General features: G+C 43.2%; 2 protein-coding genes across 5 annotated transcripts in view; one reads left to right on the top strand and one right to left on the bottom strand.

Moving 5' to 3' along the window:
• Positions 1-4,297, bottom strand: part of GLYR1 (glyoxylate reductase 1 homolog) — a 36,986-nt gene extending 32,689 nt beyond the window's left edge. For all 3 annotated transcript variants that reach the window (XM_082643940.1, XM_082643941.1, XM_082643942.1), the window contains exons 1-3: positions 4,227-4,297; positions 3,150-3,186; positions 1,927-2,006 (exon numbers count right to left, since the gene is read on the bottom strand). In XM_082643940.1, coding sequence (XP_082500066.1) covers positions 1,927-2,006; positions 3,150-3,186; positions 4,227-4,264 — 155 coding nt within the window. In that variant the 5' untranslated portion in view covers positions 4,265-4,297. The remainder of the gene's footprint in view (positions 1-1,926; positions 2,007-3,149; positions 3,187-4,226) is intronic.
• Positions 4,298-5,016: 719 nt separating this feature from the next.
• UBN1 (ubinuclein 1) overlaps positions 5,017-14,617 on the top strand; it is a 38,326-nt gene continuing 28,725 nt past the window's right edge. The window contains exons 1-4 of one of the 2 annotated variants that reach the window (XM_082645487.1): positions 5,017-5,158; positions 9,870-10,157; positions 13,682-13,768; positions 14,351-14,446. In XM_082645487.1, coding sequence (XP_082501613.1) covers positions 9,909-10,157; positions 13,682-13,768; positions 14,351-14,446 — 432 coding nt within the window. In that variant the 5' untranslated portion in view covers positions 5,017-5,158; positions 9,870-9,908. Of the gene's footprint in view, positions 5,159-7,257; positions 7,279-9,869; positions 10,158-13,681; positions 13,769-14,350; positions 14,447-14,617 lie in introns of those variants that run through there. The other variant, XM_082645488.1, reaches the window with a different exon arrangement.

Below are 14,617 nucleotides of genomic sequence, written 5' to 3'. Positions count from 1 at the left end.
TAAACCCACGCACATATGGTCACCTAATTTATGACAATGGAGGTGAGAACATACAACGGAGAAAAGACAGCCTCTTCAATAAGTGGTGCTGGGAAAACTGGACAGTTACATGTAAAAGAATGAAATTAGAACACTACCTAACACCATACACAAAAATAAACTCCAAATGGATTAAAGACCTAAATGTAAGACCAGACACTATAAACCTCTTAGAGGAAAACATAGGAAAAACACCCTTTGACATAAACCACAGCAAGATCTTTTTTGACCCACCTCCTAGAATAACAGAAATAAAAACAAAAATAAACAAATGGGACTTAATTAAGCTTAAAAGCTTTTGCACAGCAGAGAAAACCATAAACAAGACAAAAAGACAACACTCAGAATGGGAGAAAATATTTGCAAATGAAACACCAGACAAAGGATTAATCTCCAAAATATACAAACAGCTCATGGAGCTCAATAACAAAAGAACAACAATCCAGTTAAAAAATGGGCAGAAGACCTAAATAGACATTTCACCAAGGAAGACATATAGATGGCCAAGAGGCACATGAAAAGATGCTCAACATCACTAATTATTAAAGAAATGCAAATCAAAACTACAATGAGGTATCATCTCACGCTGGTCAGAATGGCCGTTATCAGAAAATCTAGAAACAATAAATGCTGGAAAGGGTGTGGTGAAAAGGGCACCCTCCTGCACTGTTGGTGGGAATGTAAACTGATATAACCACTATGGAGAACAGTATGGAGGTTCCTTAAAAATCTAAAAACAGAACTACCGTATGACCCAGCAATCCCACTACTGGGCATATACCCTGAGAAAACCGTAATTCAAAAAGACATATGTACCACAATGTTCATTGCAGCACTATTTACAATAGCCAGGACATGGAACCAACTTAAATGTCCATCAACAGATGAATGGATAAAGAAGATGTGTCACATATATACAATGGAATATTACTCAGCCATAAAAAGGAACGAAATTGGTTATTTGTAGTGAGGTGGATGGACCTAGAATCTGTCATACAGAGTGAAGTAAGTCAGAAAAAGAAAGACAAATACCGTATGCTAACGCATATACATGGAACCAAAAAAAATGGTACTGATGAACCTAGTTGCAGGGCTGGAATAAAGAGGTAGACATAGAGAATGGACTTGAGGACACAGGGTGGGAGGGGAAGCTGGGGCAAAGTGAGAGTAGCATCGACGTATATACACTATCGAATGTAAAATAGTTGGCTGGTGGGAAGCAGCAGCATAGCACAGGGAGATGGGCTCGGTACTTTCCGATGACCTAGAGGGGTGTGATAGGGAGGATGAGAGGGAAGCTCAAGGGGGGGCGGATATTGGGACATATGTATGCATATGGCTGATTCACTTTGTTGTACAACAGAAACTAACACAGTATTGTGAAGCAATTATACTCCAATAAAGATTAAAAAAAAAAAAAGCTTTACTGTTAGAACGCTAGATCAAATCATCTAGTTTTACAAGAGCAACACTAAACAATTACTTTAAGATGAATGAAATTTTAGCTTTCACTGCATACCTCATGCCTGAGCCACGACAATAAACAGCCATTAAAAGAGAACCAAACATGGCCCTGATAAAAGGAACTGCCTGTGGGGTTGGGTAAAGAGACGTGAGAACTGATCTCAATGAAGTTATCATATTTGGAAGGTGGCACCCCACTTCCCACCTGACTGACATTGTTACTGGTCCCAGGACAGCTGCCCAGGACAATTTCTGGGAGATAAGAATAGCACCTTTTACTCAGGTATGAAGCCAGAATGATATGCCATTCTTACAGACTACAATGAGACTGAACTAGGATCCGTAGAATATTCACAAAGCAGCTTCAACCCAGGGCAACTCCCAAACGTAGGGAAAGTGAAACTGCTGGTGAGCACTACTCACTGATCTTCTGTTCCAAAAAACTTTACAAAGAAGCATTTCTTCCCACGCGGTTTCTTTAAGTCCTTGGGTGGGTTAACAATCTAGGGGATGAAAGGGAAAAAAAGGCTTTTTTCCACAGGTATAAGTTGGTAAGAAAAAAAATAGAACAAAAGAAATACATCTTAAAAAACAAAACCAAACACAGGGCCTAGTTTATGTCCAAATCTGTCACTTTTCTACTGAGATATGCGGAAATGTGCTAGGAGTTCCCTACATCTACTATGATCTACAGTTCAGCAGATACAATATACCTTTCACTAAAATGGCCCTTTTTTTTTTTTTTTTTGCGGTACGCGGGCCTCTCACTGTTGGGGCCTCTCCCGTTGCGGAGCACAGGCCCCAGACGCGCAGGCCCAGCGGCCATGGCTCACGGGTCCAGCCGCTCCGCGGCATGGGGGATCTTCCTGGACCGGGGCACGAACCCGTGTCCCCTGCATCGGCAGGCGGACTCTCAACCACTGTGCCACCAGGGAAGCCCGGCCCTGTTTTAAAAGCAGTTAAAACTAAGGCCAACGTCATTACCCCCCGCAATGTGAACCTGTCAACACTGAAGAAATGTAGAGAATACTCTTAAAAATACTTCTGTGCAGGAAGAGTTGAGACAGGTAAAAGCGACAATGAAGAACAACTGAGGCACTGAAAATGCCATATTGCAAAGAGACAGTCTAAAGACATTTCCTGGGCTCCTAGCAAGAATATAAAAACAGAACATTTGGAAAGCTATGAGGGATCGCCTCATGCAAAATGTGGAATGCCAACTTCTGCAAAGATGCACTGGAGTAGCACATATGGTAAAATGGAAAAAAGATTTAAACTTAGTTGGGACAAAAATACTTTGACTTTTCACTAACCTACATTTAGATTTTTCTTCCTGGAAAATTTATTTGCTTCTCCTTTTGTTAGATTTAAGTGCAAAGCTAAATTCAAGTTAGAATGGGTTTTCAGGGTTAAAAGACTTTATCACAAACCACCTCTGATTCAAGAAATAATAACACTGCAGATTAAAGGACCTGGTTTATATTATACTGCCGTTTCTAAATAAACTGACACTAAAGAGAAAAAAATTCCGAGTGTTATTTAAATAAGCCCAGTTTAACTCAATGCTAGAAACTGAGGGGGAATACATCTTACAGTCTCCCCTTCCTCAAACCCAACTTCAGACGTCTTAGTAGCAAGACACTCACCTTTCCCGGCCAAGGAGGATACCGGCCGAGTTTCCCCCTAGAGAAAACACAGAGAGTCAGCATTTGCCCTGGAAAAGCCAGTCCATCTTCAACTCACTCAACATGCAATTTATTTTCCTAAATCTCCACTTCCACCCTCAAGTGCCAGAACAAAAGCTGGCAACCCAGAGTTCTTAATGCGACTTCCACAGCTGGGCCCAAGAGGCCCAAGTCCCTCAGAAATGCAATGCAAAATTGTAGACTTATGTGCATAGGTACGGGCATTCTGCTGGTGAGAAGGAACACAGAAAAACAAAACCACCAAGGAGTCGTTTGTCTAGAGCCTCTCCGTGACGTGACGGGGGTGGGGGGCAGTTCGCTCTGTAAACACAGACTTCCCCTTACAAAGTCTGGTTTAATTCACCAGCCCGGCTTTGACAAATGCTTATGGAAGCCCTTCCTCTGGATCGAGAAACAAGCTACGCAGCTTGAGGGAGGCGGCGATAGTCAGTCTCGGTTCGGGCGGTTGTCTGGGACACAGAAGCAGACCACGAGAGGCACCCAAGAAGGTACTGGTCACCGCCAACCCTTCGGTTGTAAAGGAAAAGTCCCCCTTCCATTTCTTCACAGGGCAGCGCCAGCAGTCCGGTTTCGACACCCCCGGCTGAGCCGCCCGCACAGGTCAGTTCCATCGCAACGCAGGTTTCTACGGGCTTGCCCAGACGAGATGGCCCCGCGGGCTCTCCGGCTCTCCTCCTTTCCCGGGAGCTTCAGCCAGACCCCGAGGCGAGGACCGGGCGTCCCCGGGAGCCGCGCGGCGCCGGGCATCCCCCGCTGCCGGCGTCCGGGTCCGGAGCGCAGCCCTCCCCGGTCAGCCTTGGGGCTCAGAGCCGGGCCCGCTGCGGCCACCCTCGGGCTCAGTCCCCCGGGGCCAGGCTGCCCCTTCCGCCCGGCTTCGTTCCCAGCGCTGGCACCTGTCTCGCCCTCTCACCACGACCTGGAGCGCATAGAAAAGCAGCCTCGAGGCGGGCCGTGCACCTCACGCCTAGGGAAGCAGCTCCCCGCGAACCTCGCTTGGCCCTGGCAGCCCGGACTCACCACACCAAATCGCCGAGCCGCAGACTCACAGCCGCCATCTTACCACCCAACCACCGCCGACGCACGGGCCGTCGGGAACATCAGGTCGCCCCGGCGCCGCCCATTGGAGTGAGCCCGGTCACATGACGGGGGCCGGCCGTAACCGGCCACGCCGCTGCCTTGACGTCACCGCGTCCGTAGGGGCTTATTGGTCGGTCGAGCAGCACGTGACCCGGGAGCAGCGGTCTCCGCGCGCCGGATCCCGGAGACTCCCGGCTCCTTCCCCCTCCCTCCGGCTTGTGACAACGAAGCGCCGCGGTCTGAGGCGGCGGCGACGGTGCGGCCGGCCAAACGAGCTAGGGAGCCGGCCCTGCGGCCACCCCGCCCCCGGGCCCTGGCCTCCATCCCGCTCCCCCTCGGCGCTTCCGTTACGGCCGTTAGTCCCTCGCAGGCCCCCGGGCCGGCCGTGTTGCCGCGCCGGCAGCTGCCCTGACGGACTTCAGCGCGGCCTGGAAGACAGCCTCCGCCCGCGTCCGGGGCCCCGCACCTGGCGGGCTCTGCGTGGTCGCCCGCGGGCGGCGGACAGGTCCTTCGGAGCGCGCTTTCTAAAGGCCGGCGTCGGGGGAGCCGCTTCGAGCCTGCTTCCGCGCTGCAAGTTCTCCAGGGGCGAAGTGCTGCCCGCCCCGAGGTTCCGAGTTGCCTGGCCGGCGTGGAGCCGGCGTCTCTCCTCTTCCTCTTGGGTCGGCGCGGCGGCACGGCCGGCGAAGCTACCCCCGGGCGCGCGGGGACCCGGCCATGGGCCGCGGCGCGGGCCGGCCGCCCGCCGGGAGGCATGGCTCGGTGGCCGGCCGCTAGCAGCGCCGCAGCCCGGGCTCCCGGGCCGGCATGAGGACGGCCGCGGGGGGACGAGTGCGGCCCGTGGGGCCGTAGCCTGCGTTGCGCCGGTGACAAAGGTGCGTGTGTTTGTCGAGACCGGGCTCTCACGTAAGCCTTGCTGTAGTTTGACACTTTTAGGGAAGTTGGGAGCAGGCGGTTGTGACAGCAGGAAGGCAGATGCTAGGCGTAGTTTCAGTACGTTAAAACTAAACCATTGAATGGGGAACTGTGAACAGCAGTTCAACACAGCGTCTGCCTAAACGTCAGCATCCCAGGTAGAAAATAAAAAAATTTAAAGGTCCCAATCCTAGTTCCAAACAGTTAAGTCAGGCGATGACTTAACTTAGAACCGGACTTTTCTTGAGTCACCGCCTGCTTGAAAAGGTGGCAGGTCCACACGCCGTTTCTTATGGGCGTTTTGTTATACGGAGACTGGTTGTAAGCGGGTTTTTATAGCGAACTGGCTTGTCCGCAGTCTGGTTTCTCTTTGGAGTTCAGTTTCCCTGAAGTACCGTCAGCTGTTTTCAGGAACTGTCATTTACTGTTAACTATTTTGTGTTTTTTTAAAGACGAGTTGATCATTTAAAGCGTATTTAAGTTTCCAGGATATACCTTAATAAAATTCAACACACTCTCTTAGTTTAAAAATTCTTAAATTTTGAGGAATTGAAGGCTACTTGAATGACCTCATAAAATACATGAATCTTAAATCAACTTCACACTGGACCTAGAGACATTTCCGTTAGAGTCAGGAACATGGTAAAGAATATATTGTCTGATATCCTGGCAGTTCTAGCCAATGCAATAAGACATGAAACAAAAATAAAACATAATTTTTCAGAAAGGAGAAGACAAAACTCTCATTTTTGTGGATGATGGGACAGCCTGTTTTTAAAAACAAAGTTAAGGGAAAACCATTAAAATAAGAGTTCACTGAATAGACTAATTACAAAAACAGCATACAAAATTCAGTTTTTCTACATTTCACCAGTAATCATTTTGAATATATGATTAAGAGGATATGTAACAACAACAAAAAGTACTATTCCTGGGAATAATCTGAGATGGAAAAGGGGGCTAGTATCTCTTGGATAACATCAGTTGAAGTTTTTTAAGAGGGATGCTTTTGTTTGTAGAATACTGTACTTTTATTTAGAATTAATGGGGACTTCCCTGGTGGCACAGTGGTTAAGAATCCGCCTGCCAATGCAGGGCACATGGGTTCGAGCCCTGGCCCAGGAAGATCCCACATGCCGCGGAGCAACTAAGCCCGTGTGCCACAACTACTGAGCCTGTACTCTAGAGCCCGTGAGCCACAACTACTGAAGCCTGTACACCGCAATTACTGAAGCCTGCACGCCTAGTCCCGTGCTCTGCAACAAAGAGAAGCCACCGTAATGAGAAGCCTGCGCACTCTAATGAAGAGTAGCCCCCACTTGCTGCAACTAGAGAAAGCCCCGCACACAACGAAAACCCAATGCAGCCAACAATAAATAAATAAATAAATAAATATTTAGAATTAATGGTCAACTCATTAAAATTGAGTATTTAAATGCTTAGCTTTTTAAAAACCTTTTAAGCTTTGTTGACAAATCTTTTATTTATAAATCTAAGAATGTTTACATAAAAATAAATGTTTGATTTTTGACAAAGTTTCAATTAAGGCAACAGTTTAGATTAAATTCCCGTAAACAATGAGCTCTTTTTTACGAAATTAAATTCCCTTAAATGTTTTACACAGCATTTAAAGCTTTATATGCTTGTTCTCTCAAATACTTCAAATTCTGAAACAGTGAACTTGTAAACCTAGAAGTTAAATTTTTCCAAGGACTTAACTCTTTTAAGTCTAATAAACGTGTAAATGTAAGTCAGGTCTTTTAAAAACACACTTTCAAATTTAGTTATATTACCTTAAGCATTTCAAATTAAAATTGTAAGTCTAATATCATTCATTAAAATGTCTGATTTTCTTAAATGTTTGAAATGACTTAGTAACAAGCAACAGCAATTATCACGATGACTGTAAAACTTAAACGAAAATCTAGGTGTTAACATGCTGTAGGTTTGATTTACTTTATTTTCTAGTCTTATTTCTGTATTTTTGCAGGCCTGCAAAGTCACTTACACAACCAAGAGATGAATTTTTACCATCTGGGTTGATTGAAGTTACACTATCTAAAATTTGGGACGAGATAAGGTGACATTTTAAAATTACTGCCTAGTCAAGGGCAGGGACCTAGTTCCCACTTCTAAGATGACCTTTCTGCATCCCATCAGTTAACATGCAGATTCTCTTCTTACAGTGAGAGTTTGCCTGCATTTATGAGTGGGGGACCTTTATGAAATCCCTTTCAGCTGGGATTTATTTCCACAATCCAGAGAATCACGACTGTTGTGGGGGCATTGAAAGTTTCCTTTAGGGGAATTTCTTTTGACATCTTAGTGCATGATGGTCTTTTGCATCACCAACCTGTTTTGCTGCCAGTTGCTTTGTTTTCTATTTAGAATTATTTTAACTCTTCATTTTTGGATATTTTACTCCCTTACCTGGTCTTATAGATCACAATTTTATGGTCATGACAGAAGAAGTGAATATTGCATGTATACAGATACACATGATGTATATGGATATATAAGATATATATTTAAAAAATACACATATATAAATCTTCCTGAACTAATTCACATTTATGATTCATTTACATTCAAAATGCTGTGAGCTTTTTGGGGGAACTTATCAAAATGATTTTTAAATTGATCTGAAATAATTAATAGGCTAGAATAGCCAAGTATTACTTTTAAAAGAATAATAAAAATGAATCTTTAAGTTGTTGAAATATACCATAGAATCTTTCAAATCAGTGCTGTACTGGTTCAGGAATCTAGATACTAGATGGATATAACAGGATGCATTTCAGAAATAGACCTTAAGATATTAAAAGACATATATATGCCAAATTAGCAGAGAAAAGAGGGGTTATTTGGTGATTGATGCTGGGGAGAAACCAAGTTAGGGCCTCACCTCTCACCTTATAGTAAATTCAACTTGGATTAAAGAGTTCAATGTGAAAAATACATCTATAAAACAAGAATGGATAAATTCTTCTACAAGAATTACTTGGTTGGAGGGGGACATTATAGGCATAAAAGAAACGGAAGAAGCCATAAGGGAAAAGAGCCTAGTTTTAACTGCATGAAAAGCTAAAATTTCTTTCAACATACCTCACTCTATGCAAAGTTAAACAGTAAATAGCAAAGCAGGAGAAAGTATGAGAGATTTGACAGGCGTTACATATTTATTATTTATATATCTATAACAAGTCAAAAGCCCTTACAAATCAATAAAAGAGCTGCGATTTTTTCAACCATTCCCTTAATGCTGGACACTCAGGTTGCTTCTATCATTTTTCATATACAAACAAGGCTACAATGAGTATTCTTATTTATTGGTGTGGTAGAATGTGGGTTTTAAAAGGTAGGACACAATCATCGGAAGAATGGATAAAGAAGATGTGGCACATATATACAATGGAATATTACTCAGCCATAAAAAGAAATGAAATTGAGCTATTTGTAATGAGGTGGATAGACCTAGAGTCTGTCATACAGAGTGAAGTAAGTCAGAAAGAGAAAGACAAATACTGTATGCTAACACATATATATGGAATTTAAGAAAAAAAAATGTCATGAAGAACATAGGGGTAAGACAGGAATAAAGACACAGACCTACTAGAGAATGGACTTGAGGATATGGGGAGGGGGAAGGGTAAGCTGTGACAAAGTGAAAGAGCGGCATGGACATATATACACTACCAAACGTGAGGTAGATAGCTAGTGGGAAGCAGCCGCATAGCACAGGGAGATCAGCTCGGTACTTTGTGACTGCCTGGAGGGGTGGGATAGGGAGGGTGGGAGGGAGACGCAAAAGGGAGGGGATATGGAAACATATGTATATGTATAACTGATTAAATTTGTTATAAAGCAAAAAAATAAATTAAAAAAAATAAAATAAAATAAATAAAAGGTAGGACACAAAATTACACATAAAGCACACACACAATATATATAGTGTGGTTTACATGTTTACATTCTGTAAATCCTTGGAATTCTGGAGTTCACAATATACTTTGATCATTTCCAAGCAACTTTGAAGGTCTTTGGCCTGTGATAATTTGTCACTTTGCTGAGGCCCAAGTTTGGGTGGTGAGAGGCTGGTGTTCAGAAGTGAGCCTAGCCACGCTACTTCTGAGACAGTGGTCTTACTTATCCTGGGGTCGGCAGTACTTCTCTGAACTGATGAAAACTGTCATTGTGAAGAATGGCCCTACATGAAAGTAAACTGCTGGTGATGAAAATAAAGAGGTTTTAAGACAGGGGTTATTTTCAGCCAGAAGTAAAAAAAAATGTATTGGATAAATTAAATGAAAACCAATTTTCTCTAGGATTCTTTGCAATTCTGAGGATTCTTTAAGGCTCTATCAGCATGGGTTCTCTAGTGTCGAGAATCTAGTGAATATGCATAGAAAAAAAAGACTGGAAGGAAGTATGCTAAACAGTGATTATCTCTGAATGATAGGATTTGTGGTACTTTTCATATCTATATGAAATTTTTTATATTTAAAATAGTATTTAAGAAGAAAAAAGCAAATGATAATTAAGGTAAATTTAACAGTGATTCTTCTTGACAGTGAAATTTTTTTTTAAAATTTAAATCTGTATAACTGAACAAGAAAAATCACCATTTTTATCATCTCGGTTTGACCTGGCTCTTCTTTTCAATGTTAACAGAAGCCATGCAGTGACACCTGGTAAGACTTGTTGGTAGCCATGTCGGAGCCCCACAGGGTCCAGTTCACCTCTCTCCCAGGTTCTTTGAATCCTGCATTTTTGAAGAAATCCCGGAAAGAGGAGGTTGGGGGAGCAGAACAGCATCAGGACTCTGAGCCGGCTGCAGCAGCTGTACGGATCACACTTACCCTCTTTGAGCCAGATCACAAGCGCTGCCCAGAGTTCTTCTACCCAGAGCTGGTGAAGAACTTACGAGGGAAGGTGAAAGGACCTCAGCCTGCAGACAAGGTATACCCCAGTGACCCCAGCTCACTCTGCAGATCTAATGCTCTGGGCAGTGTGTGTGGATGGGGCTTCCGGAGGGTGGAAGCAGCACTAGAGAGGCTTTGGGCTCCCCCACAAAGCAAGCACAAGGTCTGCTGGTTTTTCCTCTGGCAGGAAGGGATAGAATTCTTTCTAGAACCATTCTCCTGATTTATGCTAGAGAAAATGTATGGCACATCCAAGGCCAATTTGAATTATGGTTAACTAATATGAATAAATACCACATTTTTTCATACCAAGTCTATAAATGTTACATGTAAGTGTGACCAGTCCCTGGCTTTTCCAGTGCTGGAATTTCATGCTGGACATTTCTCTTTTCCAAGGGAATCTCACTGTGTCTAATATGAGGGCAAGCAAAAGACACAGCCTACTTATCTCTTTTGAAAAGTAATATTCTGGATAGTTTCTTTACCTGGATGGATAGAAACCTATTTTTGTGGGTTTTGTTTTTTTGGGGATTTCTTATCCCCCACTCCCCACTGGAATTGGGCAGCCTTTAGGGCTTTTGAGAATCAGTTTGATTTTTTAAATAAATAAATAAATAAATAGTTTATTTACTTATTTATTTATTTTTGGCTGAGCTGGGGCTTTGTTGCTGTGCACGGGCTTTCTCTAGTTGCAGCAAGCGGGGGCTACTCTTCGTTGCGGTGCACGGGCTTCTCATTGCGGTGGCTTCTCTTGTTGCGGAGCACGGGCTCTAGGCATGCGGACTTCAGTAGCTGAGGCTCTCGAGCTCTAGAGTTCAGGCTCAGTAGTTGTGGTGCACGGGCTTAGTTGCTCCACAGCATGTGGGATCTTCCCGGACCAGGGCTTGAGCCCATGTTCCCTGCATTGGCAGACGGATTCCCAACCACTGCGCCACCAGGGAAGTCCCAGTTTGATTTCTTAAATGTTTTTTAAACGATCTATTTATTTTCCTGGCAGACTTGTTTTACTTTTTTAGTATGGAATGTATCAAACATGTACAGTGTAGAGAGAATAGTATAATAAGCCCCCATGTACCCATTACCCAGCTTCAGTTATTACCTATACTTTGGCAATTCATTAACATTGTAAAAATTTTTTATAAACTTTTTAACTGAATTAGGTACATAAGAAAAGTGCACATATGATAAATACACAGTTTGATGGATTTTCACAAATACCCATGTAATCTGCACCTGGATTACGAAATATAACATTTTCCAGGACACTAGAAAACCTCCTTCTGCCCTCCCAGAATACTGCCTCAGCCCTCAAGGGTAACAACTGTTCTCATTTCTAACAGCTGAGATCAGTTTTGCATGTTTTTGTATTTCATATAAATGGAATCATAAGTTTGAATAGGAGCTAGGTCAAGACCATTTATTTATAAGCACCTACTGTATACCTGTGTGCTAGGCTGGCCTCTGAGGGAAAGGTGAGTAGGGTCCTGCATTTGCAGCATTTGGATCTCTAGAGTGGCTCTCAGTGAAATGGGGATTAGGCTAGTACCCAGCTCACAGTGTGTCTGTGGGGTGGGGGGGGCGGTGTGTGTGGATGAGATCATGAAGGTGCATGATTTCTAGCAGATTGCCTCAGAGCCAGTGCTTCAGCAGTCTAATCCATGGTTGTGCTGTTTGAGGTGAGTGCCTTTGGTTAGAAGGATTATCCACTTTTCTTTACTCAGATAAAAATGTGTTTCCTTGGTAAAGATCCGATTGGCTGAATGGAAGCCAATTCAGTCTGTGCCAAGGGTCAGCCTGTTGTATGAGGGCCAGTGGTCAGGATGAGAAAAATTTCAAATCATTCATGAACTCTTTTCCAAAGTGGGAACAGGATTTTCTTCCTTGAGAGGAATAAAAAGTAGCAGGGGTTGGTTAAGGTATTTATTTACGGGCTCAAACCAAATTAGTAGGTCAACTGAAATTAGAACTCCAGTGGTCTGATTTCACCTTTTTGGGGGTTCAGATGCCCTCTTCAATTGCAGAAAAATGCATGGGGCTTACACAGAGAACTTGGGATCCAATTTCAGGGGATTCACTCCTGGCCTTCAGATTCAGAACTCCTGAATTACCGTGTCTACTCTGCAGTGTTCAAAGCACAATGTAATCTGACACATTCATGTATTAACTCACTTAGCAGGTGTATCTTAGAATGTGAAGGCACTGTGCTGGATGCTGAGGACTATGTAAATGTGGGGAAGTTGCTGTCCTAGCCTCACAGGAACTTTGCGCTCTTGTGGATGTTTTAGGAGAATTACACCAGCACAGGTAGCAGGAGTCACAATGTGGTAATGGTTTCAGTCTGGTACAGATACAGGCCCCGGAGGGCTTAGACAGAGAGGAGCTTACATTCCAGATGCTGTGTTGAGACAGCGCTGGACCTTCATGCGTTCAGGAAGTAGTGGATGACTGCTGTTTGCAGGGCATTAAGGAGTATGCATTAAATCCAGCACTGCTCCGGGTGGGTAGGTTTTCTTAAAATTATTTGAACCACTTAGGTTACATGTGATCAGTGTAGAAAAATTAGAAGATACAGACAAGCTGTTTTAAAGACCACCCATTTATGGTATGTACATGTTCTGTAATGTCCCATTGTACGTGTGTGTCCTAAATCATTTAACTGATCCTTTATGGGTAAGTGGAGTTTCAGTAGGCAGAGATGGGAGGGTGAGATGGGAGAATTCTGTTTTCAAACAAGCATCTGATCTTTAGTGTTTTTGGACTCCAAAGTCTTAAGTGTATTTGGTACAGGAGTTTTTTATTAAAATTAAGATTCCTTACCATGGAAGCTTAAGGTCCAACTCTGAAAAATTTTCTCAAGAAAAATGTAAGAAAAATGTAAGAGTAAGTTTATGGAATATAAATAAACTTTGGAAAACCACATGAATGTGTCTGGAGGGAGTATTGAGATTGGGAGGGAAGGGAGATTATTGATCCTTCAAAATAGGCTTCCAAGGAAAGGTAATGCCATGAACTTGGGTTTGACTGTTTGTAGCTCTGAGAGAACTGCAAGTTCATACCACTCTTCTAACCAATAAGGCTGAATAGCTGTCAAGAGCTTGTCCTATGCTCAGTGGGTTCTTAACCTTTTTGAGCCATTGACTGCTTTGGAAGTCTGGTGAAGCCTATGGACCCCTTCTTAAATAATGTTTTTAAATGCATAAAATAAGTTTTAGGATTACAAAGGAAATCAGTTATATTGGAACACAGTTCTACATGGGTTGAGCATCCCCTGACTAAAGTCCCTTTGCCATATTTGGAGCCCTACAGGACCTAGTGCTGCGTGTGATGGGTGATTGTAGGCATTTAGTCAAGTTCTCTTGAATCTCATGAATGGAAATTTTACTTTCTTAAACAGCTAAGGTAAACACTTACGTGAAGGTAACGTGTATTCTACCTTGTCTTTGATGAAAAACAGTTGTTTTTATTATGCAGTTTATAGGTGTTGAGTCAGTGCAGGCGCTAGGAATAGCACTGTGGGAATTTTTTTGTGACTCCTATTTTTGTGGAATGGTCTCTTTACAGAAGAAAGATCTCTCGGATCCTTTCAATGATGAAGAAAAGGAAAGGCATAAAGTGGAGGCCCTTGCCCGGAAATTTGAAGAAAAATATGTAAGATTTCTCTATTGGACAACAAAACAACCTTGTTGGATGGGAGAGGTTTTCAGACATTTCCATATTCCTTTAGTGGTTTATCATCTAATCAACACTGATGTGGAAACAAGTGTAGACCTTGGAGAGAACAGAATGAAGTTATTAAACAAATGCATTAAGATAAGAAAACACATACGGCAGGAACTCATGTGTGGAGCTAAACGGATGAATAAATAAGAAGGGGCTTTTACCCTTAGAATTTACTCTGAGAATAAACGTTTTGGTGCAAAGCATATGAAGCCATTTAGTTCTTCTGTCTTAGGCCACTTTATGCATTTACAAATCTGTCCTATTTTGAAAGGTCTTCAGGGAATGAGGTTTTGGTGTGTGTGTGTGTGTGTGTGTGTGTGTGTGTATGAGACTGTTCCAGTGCTTTATAACCTTTAGTCATTAGCTGATGGAGTTCAAGGCAACAATTAATTCTGTGTATTAAAAAAAACCCTGTGACCCTAGACCTAGAAATTTGTTAAAAGGGTAGATCTCATGTTATGTGTTCTTACCACAAGTACAAAAAAGCATGTGATCAATTTTAAATTTTAGGGTGGAAAGAAACGTAGAAAAGACCGAATACAGGACTTGATTGATATGGGTTATGGTTATGATGAATCTGATTCCTTCATCGATAACTCTGAGGCGGTAAGTACTTAATGAAACCTCTCAGACTACCAGAACCACTGCACCCTAGCATCTACCGACAGCGCCCGGAGGCTAGGGGTGGAGTCAGAGTGGATGTACCCTTAGCACGAGGAAAGAGCTGCACTGAAGGGAGAGGAAGTGACACCTTGATCTGGGCCTTGGTTCCCTTTA

The sequence above is a fragment of the Mesoplodon mirus genome (genome assembly GCF_964341445.2).
Source record: "Mesoplodon mirus genome assembly, chromosome: 15".
NCBI lineage: Eukaryota > Metazoa > Chordata > Mammalia > Artiodactyla > Ziphiidae > Mesoplodon > Mesoplodon mirus.
The sequence above is the reverse complement of the archived record's forward strand: the minus strand, read 5'-3'. Positions and strand labels throughout refer to the sequence as shown.